Raw genomic sequence first — 18,490 nt, forward strand, 5'->3', positions numbered from 1 at the left:
CTCACTCCTTCATCTCATTAATCACTCTCTGCCTGCTCCTTCTTCTTTTTTTAATTCATCTTTTGTGTCTCCCATTACCATCCCGACAGTGTTACCTATTTTTTTCCCTCCCTTCTTCCAGGTCTTTTGTTTCCTCTTTCACTTTATGGCTGCTCTCCTCATCCCAGTTTTTCTGTCCTCTTTCTATATCTAGGAGTCTTATTTTTTGCTTACTTTCTTACTTTTTTCTACAACCCACTCTTCTTTTCAAGTTCCTCACTTCTTCAGATTTTTCTCCCATCTTCTCCTTTTCTCTGCTTTACTCGTTTTATCTCTTTTTCTCCATTCTCTTCTCCTCTCCTCCCTTCTTTTTTTTCCCTCTTCCCCTCCCCTCCTCTTGGATCTGTCATTCTCAGCTGTTGTCCAGGGAGTCAGTGCTACGGGAATGTCACCATTGACGTCACCCAGCATTCCACACATTCCCACGCCCAGCCTCGCGTAATAGGAGACATCACACACACACTGAGGGTAGTCACACATGTTCACCGGGACACTGACAAGAACACATGTAAAGTATATGGAAAAGTGCATTCGAACAGTCAACGTACACAAATAAAGCCACAGATGTCTCAGAGCGGTTCTGTGACTCATGCTCAGAATAGGACTTATATTCATGTGAGCTTCTGGATGCTCAGTGTAAACAATAAATATAAACACATGAAGTATTAAAATACAGTCACTTCACGACTCAGCACGAAAACACGGGGTCCACAACTCAATAAGCGTATGCTATTTTTAACTTCTTGAAATAAAAAACAAAAACAAATCTGCAAGTTTTAACTTTTCTCTGTTAAGTCTAACATTTGTCTTGTAGTTCTTTTTAGGAAATCATAAAAATTATTTAGTTTCTGTTTGTTATTATATTAGAATGTAAAAGAGATACTGAGAGGGCAGAAAACAAGCAAGCATGGAATTAAAACAAAGACCAGAGATAAACACAAAAGAATTTCTTTTCTGTTATTCAAAATTCACATTTTTTTGTAAGTAGGGCAGTTTTTTCCTCTAAAAATGTGTATGTTTGTTTTTTGCCTTACCTTGGTTGTAAGTTTTTATCTTTTTTTCATTTTTCCATTTTCATTTGTGCCCTTGATTCAAATGCATTCTGTGGGCAAGGCAGAAATCTCCAGACCTCAGCAGATCAAGACAAATTTATATTTGTTACTAGATACAACTAGAAATATGGGATTATACATCCTTTACTTATTCGGTTGATTTTCACAGTTACTTGTAATAGCTAAGATGTTTTGTGTTGCTGGTTATGTCAGAAAATAAGCCAGATTTATTTGTATTGTAGATTTCAGTTTTTTAAAAAGTACATTTTGAAGGTCAGGGCCAACCTCCAGAGCTGAAAAGTGAAGGCAAGAGGAAGTGGCAAAAACTGACATTTCTCTTTTGACCGCTTGCAGCTAACTCCAAAAGGAAGTCTGCTATAGACTGCTGTGTTAAATTGCCAGACTTTACAACAATTGAAAGCATGCCTATAGCAGATGCAAAAAAAACTGTTTCTGTCTCTATGTGTTGTTTTCCCCTTTATAACAGCTCTGATTGGGGTGGGGTTTTTTTTGTAACTCATCCACTTGAATTAATGAGTTATGGTGTGGCCATGTTAATTCATAGGCTTCCCAATCAGAATCTGCTCCTCTAATTCATTTAATCCACATAAGGTAAATATGGAAGCTTGTTTCCACCACTAAAAATATATATTTATATCTATAGTGGAAAATTTTGAATTAATAACTCAAAATTTGGAAATGCCAAACTCCAAATTCCAAGAAAATAATTTAAAAATTTCACTAAGGTATCTCAAAATTTTAAGTTAAAAACTTGAAATTTTGAGTTAGTGCTGCCAATAAGGAAGCTTATCTCCATGTTACCTGGATTTTGATTGTGCGTGTCTGCACCATTTGCTTCCGTGTGACAAGGAAATTACTTCCTTCACTGAGATTCCTGATTGGCAGAGCTAACACAAATTTTTAAGATGCCTAACTCGAAATTTCAAGTTATTTTCTCAATTTTGTTTTTCCAGTAATTAAAAAAAAGAATTGTATAGTTAATTTCTGGCTTTCAAAATAAAAAACAAAATGAAAAAAGAAAGCATGGCAGCATTCAAAAAGCTAATGTTGATGTTTCAGAATGCAGAGTTCCAAGGAAATGGGTGACTTTGTCCATGTTTTATACTGTCTTTGTGTTTTATTCCTTGCTGTTACATATTTTTCCACAATTTACCATTTTTCATCCCTTAGTGCCCAAACAAGAATGCGTCTGGAGTCTTGTAAAAATGACTTCAGTAAACACAAAATGTGTCAGTAATCTGCATCTCCAAATTCCAGCCAAAACCAACACTTGTCTAGTATAGTGTAAGCAGATATACATGCACATACAGGGCTACACAAGCATCTCAGCACTCCATCTTTATTTTCTGTAAGGGGATTTGGAGTTGGCTTGAGGGCGAGTGAAAAACGCGTCACAAACTCGAGCAGAGGCTCACACTCGTATTCACATTGTTTGTAACTCCTGACTCTGGATCGCCACAACGCCACCACCCTCTCTGTTTACACAGAGCCATGAACACAATGTGAACAGCAACAGATTTCCATCAGAGACATGCGCAAGTGCTCGGTGCACATTGTGCAACATGAAACACATGGAGGATCGCAGAATTTCCCCGAGTCACCTGATGTAGTGAGGGTTCACTGTGCGTCAACAGGACACAGGTGTTCTCACTGGTCAGATGCTGCTGAAAAACAAACTCCTCTTCTTTTTCCTTTCGCATTACCTCTCTACCTTCTGTCCCTCATTTCCTAAATGTTTTTTTCCTTTCCTAGCCTTTCTGTTCATCTCTACTTCTCCCTTATTATCTTCTCCTCCTCTGTTGCTACTTATTTCCACCCCCTGCCTCTGTAACCAGATACCCTTTCATCCCTATGTGCTTCATTCGTTTTTCCTAAGTAGCTTTCTTGCCACTCTTTCTGTATTCCCTTTCTGTTTCAGTCATATCTAATATGTGGTCACTTTATGCCCTCTGCCTCTTGTCTCATTACCTGCTGGCATCTTTTCTTTCCTCCTTCTTCCCTCCTTCTTCTGTCCCTGTTGCTTGCAGTATCTCCATCCTTATCCTGTTTTGTCTTTTCTTTCCAAATGACTTTTCAAGCCCACTTTCTTTCTTCCTTGCTAGCTTCCTTTGTCCTCTTGTCTTGGTCATAGTCTGTCTACTTCCTTGCTTCCCATCCTACTTCTTCCACCATCCTTTTCTTCTTTTATCATCTCGTATTGCTTCATCTCATTCTTGTCTTTTGACTTACAGTACCTTCTTCTGACATCCTCTACTGTTATCTTCCTGGCTTGTCTCATTCCATCTGTCTCTACCTTGCTGCATTCTGCAACATCTTTTTTTCCTCCCAGCATTCACATGTCCTTCCAGTACCTTCTCTGTCCTGTCTCTCCTTCCCTCCTAATGATTTTTTCCATATACCTTACTCTTCGGTTGTTCCCTGTCTCCTTTGTTCCTTACCATACTGGTTCCTCCTTCTCTCCTTTCTCTTTTCCCTCCCACAGTTCTGAGTAATTTCTTAATTCTCTTTTTTTCTATCATTTCTTGCCTTCCTTCTTCACACTTGAAATTCAGTTTAAAGGCTAATATCTTTCCTTTTTGTTTTTTTTTTGTTTTTTTTAAAAGATCATTTTCTTTTGTTTGAGGGGTTATTGAAGATTTGTTTTGTTTTACTACTTGGAGGAAATAACATAAACTATACGGTAATACTATACAGTGCAATTATTTAAGCTCTGCTTTATCTCTTTTTGTTTCCAGCTTTCTTTCTTTGTCTATATCATGTTTTAGGGCCAAAGAACAAATCTGATACTGCTCTGTCAGGAACTATCCAGACCTCTCAAATCTTCTAGGACAAGAACAGGTCTGCTTAATATCCCCAGAGTCAAAACTAAACATGAAGACTCAGCATTCAGTTTTTTTTTCCTTCATGTGTTTGCAACAAAGTCTCAGATAAGTTCAAGTCTACAGCAGCTCAATCAAGTCTGAGGATTTTTCTATTTGCCTCTGCCTCTGATTAAATTTAATTTGGGAAAATTTGGTCTTATCATGTACTGCACTATAGCTGTGTTGTAACTTTATTTTCTTTCATAATGTTCATCTAATCCTATTTAGGTTATATTTAATCATATTTTACTCTTTTTAAAATCTATTTGTCCGGGTCTACTTTTCATCTTCATATCTTTCTTTTGTTTTTTTTATAAAGCACTTTGTCTCGCATGATGTCTAAAGGTGCTTCACATTAAGAAGCTTTGCCTTAACTTCTCAAGCCTCCTTCCCTTTTCCACCATTTATCCCTCTACTACTACTCCTTCCTTTGCTCCTATTGTGCTTTTCCTCTTTCCTCCCTCTCTGCCCGGTCTCCCTCCCGCTGAGCTGATAACAGAGGTAGTGTTCGCTTCTAGTTGTTGTTGTGAGGTTTCGTTTATGGGATGTGTGTGTGTGAGACTGAGATGAAGCAGAGTCACATGCCACTGTTGTCTGGAGGCAGCGTCATGGAGAACTGCTATCTGCTATCACACATATCCCTTGTCTGTCCAAGGGGAATACTGTGTGTGTGTGTGTGTGTGTGTGTGTGTGTGTGTGTGTGTGTGTGTGTGTGTGTGTGTGTGTGTGTGTGTGTGTGTGTGTGTGTTAGGGCTGGGAAAGTCCCTGCTGTCCCCCTTTTTTATAAACTCTGTGACTGAGTCTCTGTTTGAGCCTACTTGTCTTTTAGCCTCGAACAGGCTGCTGTCTGCCGGAGTCTTGTTGTTATGACAAGCAGATATCCTCCATCTTCCACATCACCACCAAATCCATCGTTCGTTTAAATTTTTTAAACTTGATTGAAAATGAATAGGCAACAAAGATAAACACAGTAGACAAAAAAACCCAACAACACCCATCTTAAATAAGTACACAACCTACTAATATAAAAGAACGTAAATATGGGAGAGGAAGCAGCATTGTATCGTGCAGTGTTTTTCTGTGACAGAAGCACGTCATGAATCAGGCTTTGTTGTTTCTTAGAGTAACTGTTGTGTGGCTGTGTTAAGGTTTGGAATGTGGCAGTTGTGCCATTTCAAAGGAGGGTGCGTTCAACAGGTGTAGCGTGCTGTAATGTGGCCAGACATGTTACTGGAATGCCCTGATCGACGTTAAAGATCAAAAGAACAAGGGGGAGAGAACTTTTACACTGCAAACCAGAAGTTATTTTATCTTTGAATACTGTCAACAAGCCCCATGAAAAGACTAAAACCAGTTCATTTTACCTTAAATGTAATTAAATGTATTGTGCATATTTAAGACCTCGTAAAGCTCCACTGTTGAAATGATTAAAAACTGATCACTGAGCTACTTATCTGGACTAGATGGCCTTAAAAAATTATCTTTGACTTTTCATACATTTCTCATTAACTAAAACACAAAACAAACATTACCAGACTTCCGTGTGAGATCAGAACAGGTTTAATTTCTTAATATGAACTCTTTTAAGCATCTTGTGAATAATTCTTCATTTTTTGGCAAATTGACATCCGTTCATTTTAATAAATGATTTGGAAGGAAAACCTTAAGAGATGAATTTAAATATTATATATAAAGTCCCTACATAACTACACATAGTTAGATCTGTAAATATTTTTGTAATGATCATTTTTTCCAATTTTGCTGAATGAAATGCAAAAAAAATGTTTTTTAAAAAGCTACTGCATGAATTGTAAGGACATTAAAGGCATTTGTATACATTGCCTTGTCCCCAATTCTGATTTTCAGAGGCTGTTAATATTCACTGTGGTGGTGTACAGAAGAAAAATGACAAAAACTGTTATTTTCCAAAACCTTATCGACCTTAGTATCGACTATATAAAAGCAAAATTTTTATTGTTTTTCTCAAAAAACAGTTTATAATAACATGTATTGCTACAAGTAATAATTTACATGTGTGTAAATACAATATAATGGTTTTACACATGTACATTATATGCAGTCACAGTATTGGAAGTACAGTGTAATCGTTAAACTGCATGGAGGATTTTTCACTGCGTCATAGAGACCAATTTATCAATGATTCAGTGACAATGAAAGCTAAGTTGCTAAGGAAGTGGGGGTTTTTCACAGTGTTTCACAGATGGCAGGTGTCCAGAAAGATTTGCATGTTTTTCTTTTAACCAAGTGCCAAGACACGTAAAAGTAAAAGAGGAAATGTGTGGAGAGTGAGTGTGAACATGGAAATAAAGAAATAACATAGATCTGGAGAGATCGTGACATGGTTTTGATGTGAAGAAGCTGCAGAGAATCATCTTGCAAAAAAAAAAAGCTGTTTGAGGTACAGAAACAATGACGAGCATGTGGTGCGACAGAGCGATCAACTCGCTAATGAGAGCTCTCTCGCACACGCATGCAGAGCTGAATATACACATCCAGGCAGACAAGCACAAACAGTCACTAGTTCACAGGTAGAAACATAAAAAGCATCAAAACAGACAAACACACAACCTCCTCCTACACTTCCTCTTCACTGAACCTCACTTTCTTTATTTGTTTCTCTCCAGCTAATGGCTACATCAGTGCCAGGGCCTCCCCAGGCCTCCTCTCTGTATCCAATGGCAACAGCCTGGGGAAAGTAGTCCCGGCTAAGTCTCCACCTCCACCCAGCCCTCAGATGGTCAACAGCCGTAAGCCGGACCTGAGGGTCATCACCTCACAGAGTGGCAAGAGCCTCATGCAGCTGGTAAGGAGATCATGAGTGGAAGCAGCACTTCAGTTCAGAATTAGTCAAAATTAGGCGATGAAGGCTTCAGGTGTTTTAATCTTTCAAGTGTAATACAGCCAGTCTCTCAATGATGAGTGTCAGTAATCTTTCCTTTCTTTTGGTTACGGTGCCTTTTGATGAAGCCTATAATATATACAATAGGGGCCTCGTGGGTGAACCATTCATATTTTCTGTCCTATTCAGTTTGCATTGATAGTCCAAACCTCCACAATGTTGAATGAGCAACTTGATGAATCTAGATTTTAAATGTATTACAAAAATGACATAAATACTACAGTGGGAGATTTTTGTCAGGATCTTTGTGCAAGTCACTGTCCAGGAGGACATCCTGTCAGCCTCCAGCAGTATGTGTCATATCATGAAAACATATTTCCATGACTGCTACTTCTCTTTAGCCACTTCCAGTTTGAGTCATGCAATGAAACTGCCAAACCATTTCATCTTTATTTCTGCTGCTGCACAACTTTGCGGGGACTCGCCATTGGCAGCTGAAGTAATAATTGTTTGGGTCACTTAAAAACGACAACTGACACAACCCAACTTTGAACATTTCTGAGTTCTGACAGCAGGAATTAGAAGTGTTTAAAACACTTTACTTTACCCTTAGATTCCTTTGTTCTAAATCTAACTATAAAGATGAGGAGTTACTTTATATGAAAACTCTGGTTATTAATTATTCCAGCGACGCGAACAACCTGTCCACATTCATCAGGCTGAAGAAAACAGTCTATAAGAAGATTGTGCAGGTGATGGACTCAGCAGTAGTCTGGAATAAGTGAGAGGCTTAGAAGATGAAAATAAAAATGTTTTATGTGGTTCTCACATGTCACATGTGTGACATGTTCACAGATTCCTTTTTTGCTGTGGCCACTGTGCATTTTTATGGCCAGAAAGTGAAATAATTTATGTAATTTAAAATATAATAATGTCTTCGCTCCTTCTCTAAATATGGTTCTAACTTTCTCACTATTACATAATTTCTATTACTACAGCCAGAAATCTGTAAACACAAGAAATCAACAATGTCCATCCATACATGGTGTACAGTCTCTAACAAGGCAGACAGCATGTACAGACAGATCCACAGCTGACTTCTGGATCCAATCTTTCTCCTTCAGTCCATCAGTTTCCTGTGTTTTGACTTCATTGTTAGGGGCAAATTTTTTAAAGGCCCTTTTTCCAGTATCTTATTACCATGATATGCATCTCTATAATTATTCTCAAAGTAACCATGACATGTTCATATCTCTACACCAGTTAGATTTTATAGAAACTTAACAGCCCTTTGTTTTTTACTCTCCCCTCTTCCACCGGCCGTGCAGACTGAGGAAGAGCTGGAGTTGGTGAGTGAGGTGAATAGACTTTTAGAGTTTTAGGCTCATGGATGTGGTGTGTGATCTCACCGAGCATGAGTGTGACACGGTCAACAAACGCATCACTTCAGGGTTGAATCAGTGGCACTGGTGTTATGAGAAGAGTAGGCGTAAAGCCACTGGAGCATCAGAGCGACACACAGACGGTGGAGAAATCATCTGTTTGCTTCTGTTCCTGGATGAGTTTGACTGTAAGGGTTATGCTTCACTACAAGCTTCACCACAAGATTTGTAAATCCCAGCAGAGTTTATGGCTTGAATAAAGTCATGAAAAGACTTGAACTCGTGACGTTTCAATCCTACAAGACTTGACTTGAACTTCAAGTTTGTCAGGGAAGGTCTCGGAACAATACACAATACATAAGATAGGCAGGCCCTGCATAACCACATACCTTGCATGCTTAATTCATTAGGCCCAAGGACTGAAAGGACTTTAATATTCCATTTATTTGACAGACATCATTTTCTTAAACAGAGAACTACATGCATATTGATGGCTATAGTACGAGTAGACTGAAAAGCTTTTCATGAGATGCGCTCTCAATTATGCAGAACATAAAGTTTTAAAGGGCAATGTTTAATTATTTTAAACGTCTTTTAGACTTTATTAGCTATCAGCTTATCATGAGGCAGAGTTTGACCTGTGGAAAAAAACCAAACCAAAACAAAAAAAAAAACACTTACGTGGTTTCTTTCACAGAGTCAGATGAAAAGATGAATAACATTTCTATGTAATGTTATGTAAATATAAAGTTACATCCAAAAGCTGCTTAATGATAAGCTCTATATTGCTTTCTAAGATGTGATATGAAGCTTCCATTTAGGTTGGCATTAAGACTGGAAACAGGTGGTATCAGCTAAGCTTAGCTGCACAGTAGTGATAAATGTCCCTAAAGCTGTGTTATAGAATTTATCTTGTATGTTTAATCTGTGCACAAACCATGAAAGTGTAAATCATCTTTTAACAGGAGTTTTTTTTTTAATATATATATTTCTTAGCTAAAATAAGCTGCATAAAAACATGTCCTTAAACAACTCTCTGCAAGACTGCAAATTAATGTGTATTTACCAAAGGTCTTAAGAGTCTGGGAAACATAACCTAAAAATGAAATTAGAACTTGTGTTTGATAGATAATTTTTTAAAAAGTTTATATATAGTACAGAAAAAAGCAATAAATTGTTTGGGGAAAATGCCAGATATAGCAACTATAATAAAAATGTAAATAAATAATGCATTTTAATATCTTCATTTATTTTTTATATTTTTTTTATTTGTCTGAAGGTTCAATAATCACTCCTTATCTAAAAAAGTAAAATTTTATGACAGTTTTTCATGGTTCATTCTTTAAAGGATTAAATCTCAGTACTCTTTGTAAAATCTTACCAAAACATTTGAGACCAGGTATTTTCTTTCACTAAGACTGTGCTTTTTATCCTTTAAATTGAAATATATTGAAAACAATCTTGATCTTTTGGCAGTTGCGTTTTCACGCCTTCCAGTTTTTGTTATTGATGGAGTATTATTGCGAATTATTGCGAAGCAAAACCTGAAAGCAAATTGAATTTTAAAATGTGTATATTTAAGGGACAGTTGAGCCTAGCCTAAAGTGACATTTGTGAAGCACAAATAGACTGTAGAGAGAAAACATCAAGGGAACCGGAGCAACCACCTGACTCTCTGCTGTGTGTGAAAGCTGCTCAGCATGTGCATGTTTGGTTTCATCCGAGTGTCGATGCTCTGAGGATCAGAGTGAGGAAAGCTCACAAAGTCTCCAACCTGGAACACAGATGGACGTGTTAGACTCAGATACGCTGACCTCTTCAGTCCACACACACACACACACACACACACACACACACACACACACACGTGCATGTTGACAGGTTCACGGGTGTTTCCTTGCATAAATATACCAATACCCACCCCTCAGAGCAAACGCACACCTCACATTGTTTATTCATGCCTTGCATTCCTTTCTGTACACACACACATGCACACACTAAATAAAAACACGTCCTTACACACACATTCAGCCCCTCTCGTCTCTCTTCTGTCAGCCTTGTCGATGCATGCGTTCCTGTCAGCATGATTCTCCGGCACAGCGATGCCTCTCATAACACCTTCCACCGTGATGCTACATAACACAAGCACCCGGCCCTGGCGACAGCATTGCCGTGCCAACGCCACCTTGAGATGCGAGACATTTCTCATCTTGCACGCCGATGTTAAAGTGTCACAGAAAAGTTAAAACACCTCAGAGAGAACTGAGGTGCTTGGATTTTCTTGCTGGAAGCGGATATGCTTCTGGCTGTGGCATGATGAATAATGAATCTTCCAATGCCCTGCACAGGCACAAGTGAAATCAACTAAATGTTTATTATATTAGATTTTAGTTATTAGGTTTTCTTTGCTTCTGTCTCTTAATAAAACCTCTAAAGTGTCAGTAAAACTCAGAGCTGGAAGTTAATTAGAGTTGCTGCACTTGTACTTTGTAAAGCGCAGAGTAGAATACAGGAGATAATGTGTCTGTTTTTATTTGAAATAGAAGTAGAGCAAGCTGTGGTTTTAGTAAAATTATTTAAGTAGTAGCTGACCTTGGGTACATTACAGTCTCTGCATCCACTCTGCTGTACAGTGAAAAGCACATGCTAACCATTATCATTATTGCTGTTGAAAATGGATGAAGTCATGTGCCGTGAACCTCTACACTCAGTCCATATAAGGAGAAAAAGAGATGATTTGTTGTGGATCCAGACCAGGTTTTCTCACGACATGGAGCCACAACACTGGATCTATGAAACCATTCTGGCTAAAACATCCATCTGAGATTTATAACCAAACCCTCTGCTGTGTCTTATCAGAGATTCCTCAACATGAAAACATCAGAAGCATTCAGTTATGAATTTAACAGTGCAAGTGTTTTAGCATGGATTAACTACACTGTGCAGAGAGAGACTTACAGATGTTTATAACAAGAGGAAATGTTGCATATGAAAATCAACTTGCTACTTGTCAGTAGCTCAATGCAGACTTTGTTTTTAGAACCACTTCTTCTACTTCACATGCCCTAATGTTCAGCTTCCTCTGTCCATCTCTCTGTGTTCCCAGAATGCTCAACGGCTAGGCGGCTCCCAGGTGGCACAGCCACTCACCACACCAGTGGTCTCCGTGGCAACACCCAGTCTCCTAGCGCCCTTCTCCGGCATGCAGACGGCCTACAACACTGGTGAGTTGTGGAAGGCAGCAAAACTTGGAAGTCTTGTAGTGTGATGCCACAAACCACTATGAATATTCACTTTGTTCATTGTGTGAGAGCTTCTGGAGTGATTCTACTTCAAAGGTCTCCATTAATATGGATTAGCGCTGATTAATATTGATGCACCCGAAAGTTGTATGATGTAAAACAATCCCCCTCACCCCTCCTCTCTGTCTCCTCTCTCTTCCTTTCTCCCTCTGCGTCTCCCCCTCCATCCCTTAATCTCAGAGTACCAGCTGACGAGCGCAGATCTCACAGCGCTCCAGACGTTCACGCCACCGGGGCTGGTGCCTGGCAACATGGCTGCTTGGCAACAGCAACAGCAACCAGCAGTCTCTCAGCAGCAACAACAGCAACAACAGCAACAGCAACAGCAACTGAGCTTGGCATCACTCAGCAACTTGGTGTAAGCTCCCTTTTCTTACTATGACACACCGTTAATGAGATTAATCCATTAATCTTACAACCTTTAACCTTCTCCTTGAAATACCTGAGCAGTAAAACTTTTACAAGAGCCACACATGTCACATGATCCATTACATAAACCATAACATATGCTCGTATACAAAGCTGTAACATCACCCAAGCTGCGGTTGATTCATCTTCGTGGTGACCTAGATACTTCCCCCTGCTCAGCTCCACCTCCCACTGCGGTCCCAGTCTTTAGCTTCTGGTTGCAAGGCTTTGCTTCTAGCTGCGTTATGTGGCGCTCTAGATTTAAAACTTTAAAAGGTGGACTCACTCTTGGACGTTCCCATTTTTCAAGTCTTCCTAATTTTCCAGCTAATAGGTTACTCTTAGAACAAAGTTTACCCTGAAGAATTTGAGCTATTTTGTAATTAAAAAAGAAATCCCTGCAGCTGGTCTGAGTGCCCTCAGACCTTATATTTTGCTTTGCTGTAAAGCAAAAAAAGCCTGGAATCATCACTACACTGATGGCCCGTCTTCTTACTTTAGTAGTCCCATTGTTCTTGGTGTCTTGATGGCTATCCGGTGATGGATACTTCTAATGCATCTGTGAAACCACAGACTGCCTTTGAAAAAAACAAAAACAAAAATAAATGTGTATGTTGGTGCATATTAACAGAGACACTAGGCTTGATTTGCATTGCATGGTTAAATTGTGCTCTAAGAACGCTCTTATCTCCTTCAGATGACCAGATCTATAACGAGTCAAACAAACTTATAAATTCCAAACAAGCGAGGTCATTACGGAGCAGACACACACCATTAGTAGCTGAATCAAGCCATCATATTTTAACTGATTATACAGCACTCAAAAGCTACTTTGTGAACAGTTTTTTATTCGCAGCTCAGTGCAGTACAGGAAGCAGACAACTGATGAAGAAAAACAGCTCCTTAAAAAGTGTCTTAGGTTTAAAACAACTAACTTACTTTTGTAAACACAGCTACAAAGGTGGGTCCATTCTTTGAGTTTAGTGTTTGTGTTTGGGAGTATGTTTCTTTCATTATTGAGACATTCCTTGTAAGTCCTTCTAACTGAGGTTAGCTTTTTTTTGACCTATCTTCCCTTTGTTGGTGCTTTGCAAGACCATGAAAGTGATTTAAAAAGTGAAATGTCACCATATTATTTTTACACTTGCAGAACTGATGTAACCTTTACCTGAGTCTAATCAACTACATTTCTACTTTACAAATTAAGTTGGTACAACTAAGTCTTTATGTGACCTTTCTGGGTTTGCTAGGTTAATGTGTGGGTGGGGGAGCAGCTTGTAACTGCCTCTTGTTTTGTCCTCCCTCCCCCCCTTTTTCTCCACAGCATGTGGGGTGCAGAGAAACAGAATGCGGAGATGGTTAACTGCATCTCCAATTTTGCTGCTAACCTGAGGTGAATGACATGATAGCATCTGGTGCTCTGCCACACTGTTTATCTGTCAAATTATTATACTCCCACAGTGAATTATGAGTCTATAATAACTTGACAGTTTGTGACCAAAATAACCAAAAGAAATACAAAATTGATGCAATTACATGACAAACACAATATCAGCCAGTCTTCTCTTTCCATTTGTATGTTTGATGTGATGCCTGTTGCTTTGCTCTCTCCGTGTATCATTGCTCGTTCACTTCTGCTGAGGCAAAAGCACCTTTTTTTCCCTCTCAGATTATCATTTGACTAGTCTGGTTCTAGGAGTTTTTATGCCACCTAAAGCTTAGATCTGAAGCTCTTTGGAAGTGTCATCAACAAAGAGGAAGAAGCTTCAGTGTGACAGCAGCAGCACCTTGCTATGTTCTTGAATGGAAGTAGTCTCTGGGTGCTGCTTTCAATTCCTAACACAAAACCAGCGCACAGCTCTGTGCCACCAGCATTGTTAGTGCATTAAAATTTTACTTTTCAGCCATTTAGCTGTCACTCTCAGCTGACAGTCAGACAGAAGATTGAACTGCTCAGGTACACGTTGGTCTGAATTTCCTACACTAGTGGGACTAAAAGAATAATTTAGAGTTCGACGGTATAGAATCACTGTCAAGTGCAGCTGTTTCTAAAAAAACAAAACAAAACAAAAAAAACGTGTTTATTTCCAGTTGATATTTAAGTCCCTGTAAAATACTCGTGTACACACGGACAAGGGCATTAAAGTGCTGCTATTCTCTTGTTCAAAATGTATGTATCTCAATTGAACAGCGGCTTCGAATCTTGATCACAAAACAGATTAAAAATAAAACAAATAAGAGAAATGTGTTTTTTGTTGGGTTTTTTTTTTGTTTTTTAAAGACACTTAGAATAATTCTAGCTGTCAGGAGAGATTGTTATTTGTTCCTCTGTCTGACAAGCTGAAAATCATCCAGGAAAATATGATAATGGGTTGTTTGTTAGTGTATACAACAGCTGTGACTCCAGGGGGTTGAGCATCTTTGAAAAAGCAGCATATAGTTAACAGTCACCACCAGCTCATATGCAGCAGAACTCTTCATATCGCCTTGTAAATGTTAACAAATGGCAGTCCAGATTGTATGAAATCCTTCTGCAAACAAATCAATTGAACCACTCGGAGATCCTGAAAAAGCAGCCAGCAGTGATTTCCTTGAGCGTTGGCTGTAATAATACAACAACTGTTTCTTATACCGACAGCAATATGGAGCATTTTTCATATCAAAAATATTCTTAACATACTAATGATTTTCAGGAATTTTGTAGGAAGATACAAGCTCAAAGTGATCAGTATGTTCAAGTATTTGCAAAAAGAAAAGAAACAGAAGGAGCAGGAAGTTTTACGTTTGAGCTCATGGAACCGCTGAAAGTTGGCGTTTTTGCTTGCTCTATTCCTTAATTGTTTGATCGCCATGTTTCATCACATTTTGAGCTACTCTAACAAAGGATTTCTTTCATAATAAAATAACCAAGACACGAAAAATAGTCATGATTTTACTAAATAAGCAGGATCTCCCATTTTCTGCATAATCATGCCGCCCAGATGCTGACTGTGGCAGAGTTTCAGCAACCTCAGGTGTGACAATGGAATTGACACCAGGCGGATTTACAGTGTTGTGTGTGGGATCAGAATAACAGAATCATTGCCACTGAAAACAAGCAAGCACCACAGAAAATGTGGGATGCTTTCCCAGCTTGCCAAACTGTTCTCTCGGCAAAACGGAAAATCGTGCCTTCCTAAGGACAGCATGAGCAGACGTGGGCTCTTCTGCAGTCCAGACCGCGCTGCTTTGTTTCTGATTTCATCACACCGCAGCCTCACAGCGAGCAAACAAGCTCCTCCAATCAAATGGTGATTGACATCTTGGCTGCGAGCCTCGCCTTCGCTGTCGGCCACACTTTCCCTCACCACAGGCTTCGCAAGGAAATGATTCCTGTCAACTTACTCTCTCCATTTCCCTCGTTTTAATCATCCCTTATTCCACTAGTTCTGTCATTCTGCTTATTTCCTGCTTTCCCGGTCAGGCTCAGTTAATTTGGTGTACACCTGTTGACTCTCATCTTCGCCCTGACTTCCTAATCTAAATGTTAATGTCACGGCTGCCCCTAAATCCCCTCGCTGCGCAGCGTTGCATTCAGCTTGTCTGGGTGTTTATGGAGAAGTGGTCTCTGCATACTGGTTTTGCAGGACACGTCGCCATGGTTTGTTTCCTCACTGAGTCGATGTGTTATCAGCAGACACAGCCTCCGTTTGGGACATTCACAGGAAACAAACAGACCCACTTTCAGGGGTGGCTGTTTGCTAGTACACAAGTGATGTTTTTATGTACATAGCTACTAATCAATCAGTACGGAGCTTAAAAAAAATTATTGGTTTCTAACTCTTTTTTTTTTTTGTGCCCAGCTTTTCTTTTTCGTTATACTTGTTTCCTAACTCATAAACACAAACTGAAAAAAAGGAAGAACTTTTGGAGACGGTGCACACTCTGATAAATTGCTAAGAGGACACACTGTTTGTTGGCAGGGCATGGTGCGTACATGCTGTCAGAGGCTGAGCAGTTAAACCTCCTGGTGGGAATCAGTATTTTCTCAAACCCTAGATTAGAAACCACGGGGGATTCATTATACATCCCTCTACCTGTACGATAAAAATACAATTTTAGTTCTATTAAGTGTGTGCCATGTGGGTAATTTGTTTATTTATCCATTACATTTATATAAGATGGTCACAGGTTAGATTGTTAAATTGCAGAATTACTTTATGGGGCTCAGAAATCTTTATTTAGCAACAGCAAGCTGATTTTTGGCACCACGTGGACTCAACTTTAATAAGCAGACTTTAATAAACAGAGTAATTAGTATGAATTTATTACAATTTCACAACTGACACAGAGGCAAAAGAAAGTTAAAGAAGAATAGAATTTCAAAAATGACTTTGTAAGTATAAAGGTCTCTGCAAACTACACAGAAAATTAGTGGTATATTCCTTTAAGGAGAGTTTGTACTACAGATTGCCAATTTGCCTGATCCCATTTTAGGAAACTCAACCATTTCAGTTTTACTGAAAGTGACTGTAAAAGTGCTTTGCATGTGGATGGTGATCACATTTTCTCAGCACAGGCTTAAGCACTTCTTGCTTTTCACGACTCTGCCTCTAACAACATCCCAGCCTGACCGAAGCAGCTGTTAAGGCCCTTTGTTTTTTGTCATAAGCGTGTCTGGATTGACCATGACTGGCCTCCGTCCCACTGTTCCCCTGCTGTTTTAGCTTTTTAAAACTTGCTTGTCTCTTTTTCCACCTCCCTCCACAGCTTGGCTTCTCAGCCCAACTTGCTCTTTGGTAGGGAGGAGGGCCTCTGCTGGTATAGTACTCTTTACACTTAAGCCACACAGCTGCAGCATGCTGCTTTCCCAAAATATCTGCTTCACAAAGGAACCTTTTGGTACTTTAACTCCAAAACAGCAGTGGTTAGTAGTAAGAAAGAAACAAAAGTATCATAGCGTCAAGCAGATAATATTTCCTTTGTTTTTAATGTACCACCAAGATGGTTCAACTAAACCTAACTAATCTGACAAAGGAACTGCTTGCAATTACTAACTGAGGAGCTAAGATACAGTAATGGACATCCTCAGCAGAACACCATTTAGAAAGCTGAACTCAAAAGTAATAGTCAAGAAACAGTCATGGCCAGCTACGCCAGTACCTGTTTATTCCTTCATTCTGTACTTCAGTTTGTAAAATGTTTCTGTTAAGCCAAAGTAATACTGATAGCATCACTGTTACATCACCAGGGCTAATTTCTCAGTGCTGAAAAAGCTCCTGCTGAGCTGATGAGTAGGCCTACTCGTGATTAGGAAACTGATCTTGATGTGTAACACCCCTTAAAAAAATCAGCAGTACAAATAGACTAGTATTTCATTGATAGTGCACAGGTCAACAGTCTTTTTTCCCCCAATTCTCATCCTGAGAAAAGCAGAGCATTTTGGGAAACATGGCTGCAGCTCACCAAACCGCACTGTAACCAAGTGTCTGCTTCTGGCTGTGCTCACCGTGTTGTTAGTGCTCGGGGGGTAGCCTGCCGCTCTCGCCTTCATCACTGTCACTGGACTGTTGACTCAGCCGTTTTCACTCGCCATAGCAACGGCACCCCTGTGGCACCATCATCCATCTACCTGTACCGTCCCGAGCCACGACACGCAGGTTTGATGAAGTGGGTACGAGAGAGACGGCGTGAGCATCGTCCTACCGAGGGATTTGTGTGTGTGTTTGTAGGTGTGTGTATGTAGGTGTGTGTGTAGGTGTGTTTGTGAGACAGTACGGGAGGGAAGGAGCATTTTTATGTAAGGCAGGAAGAGTGCACAACTTTAAGTGTGTGTCAGACAGAGGAAGACAGCGAGCACATTTGAGTGCCACGGACCCAGATCGCCTGGAGGAGTCCTATCTTAAATTCCCCTCTCAGTCTGCCAGTAATTGAGGGAATATTAGAGATACAGTGGTGCAGATGGCTCATGATATGACATATTAGAACACACCCAAGGGGCGAAACGCAGTAATTGGGAGCTTCAAATTCAGATCCACCATGTCAAGCTGGAGGAGAGGGAAAGATAGAACGAGCCCAATCCAAAAAATCATGTCGACGGCGTTACAAGGAGCGAGCCACAGCGCAGCGTCAACAGTCGGTGTCAGCCACAGTGACAGGTTCGACTCAGCCTCCAGCCAGCGGAGGAGGGTGAGGTGGGGCTGATCAAAGAGTTTTGGCAGGTAGAAGCAGAGACGGTGACAAAGACGAAAGCTTTTTGGCATATAATTGTCCTGAGGATCTTAGGGCAGCGCAGTCAAGGAGTTAGGTGTGGATTGGTTCATTTGAAAACCTGTGAACATTTCACGTGTAAATCTAAATATTTTCTGTTTATCTGGAAAATACGTTTTAACTTACAAAACACGAAGTGAGTACAATTTATCATATATAACAATAGAGCATAATTTACACTCTAATGTGACACTCTTGGTTGGCGCTACTTGGAGGTTTAAGAGAACTGCTGATAGATTTGTAAACTAATAATAATCAAGTCAAATCAAATGTGACATACTGTTGTTAAAATGTTCCAGGGGAAACGAACAGCACA

At 39.7% G+C, this 18,490-nt stretch overlaps 1 protein-coding gene across 8 annotated transcripts in view; it reads left to right on the forward strand.

Moving 5' to 3' along the window:
• mef2d (myocyte enhancer factor 2d) overlaps positions 1–18,490 on the forward strand; it is a 103,408-nt gene that overhangs the window by 77,950 nt on the left and 6,968 nt on the right. For 2 of the 8 annotated variants that reach the window (XM_063488453.1, XM_063488455.1), the window contains exons 7-11: positions 6,619–6,797; positions 8,162–8,191; positions 11,322–11,439; positions 11,698–11,875; positions 13,250–13,318. In XM_063488453.1, the coding sequence (XP_063344523.1) occupies positions 6,619–6,797; positions 8,162–8,191; positions 11,322–11,439; positions 11,698–11,875; positions 13,250–13,318 (574 nt within the window). Of the gene's footprint in view, positions 1–6,618; positions 6,798–8,161; positions 8,192–11,321; positions 11,440–11,697; positions 11,876–13,249; positions 13,323–18,490 lie in introns of those variants that run through there. The other 6 variants (XM_063488458.1, XM_063488457.1, XM_063488454.1 and 3 more) reach the window with 5 other exon arrangements.

Source organism: Pelmatolapia mariae, linkage group LG10_11, assembly GCF_036321145.2.
Source record: "Pelmatolapia mariae isolate MD_Pm_ZW linkage group LG10_11, Pm_UMD_F_2, whole genome shotgun sequence".
NCBI lineage: Eukaryota > Metazoa > Chordata > Actinopteri > Cichliformes > Cichlidae > Pelmatolapia > Pelmatolapia mariae.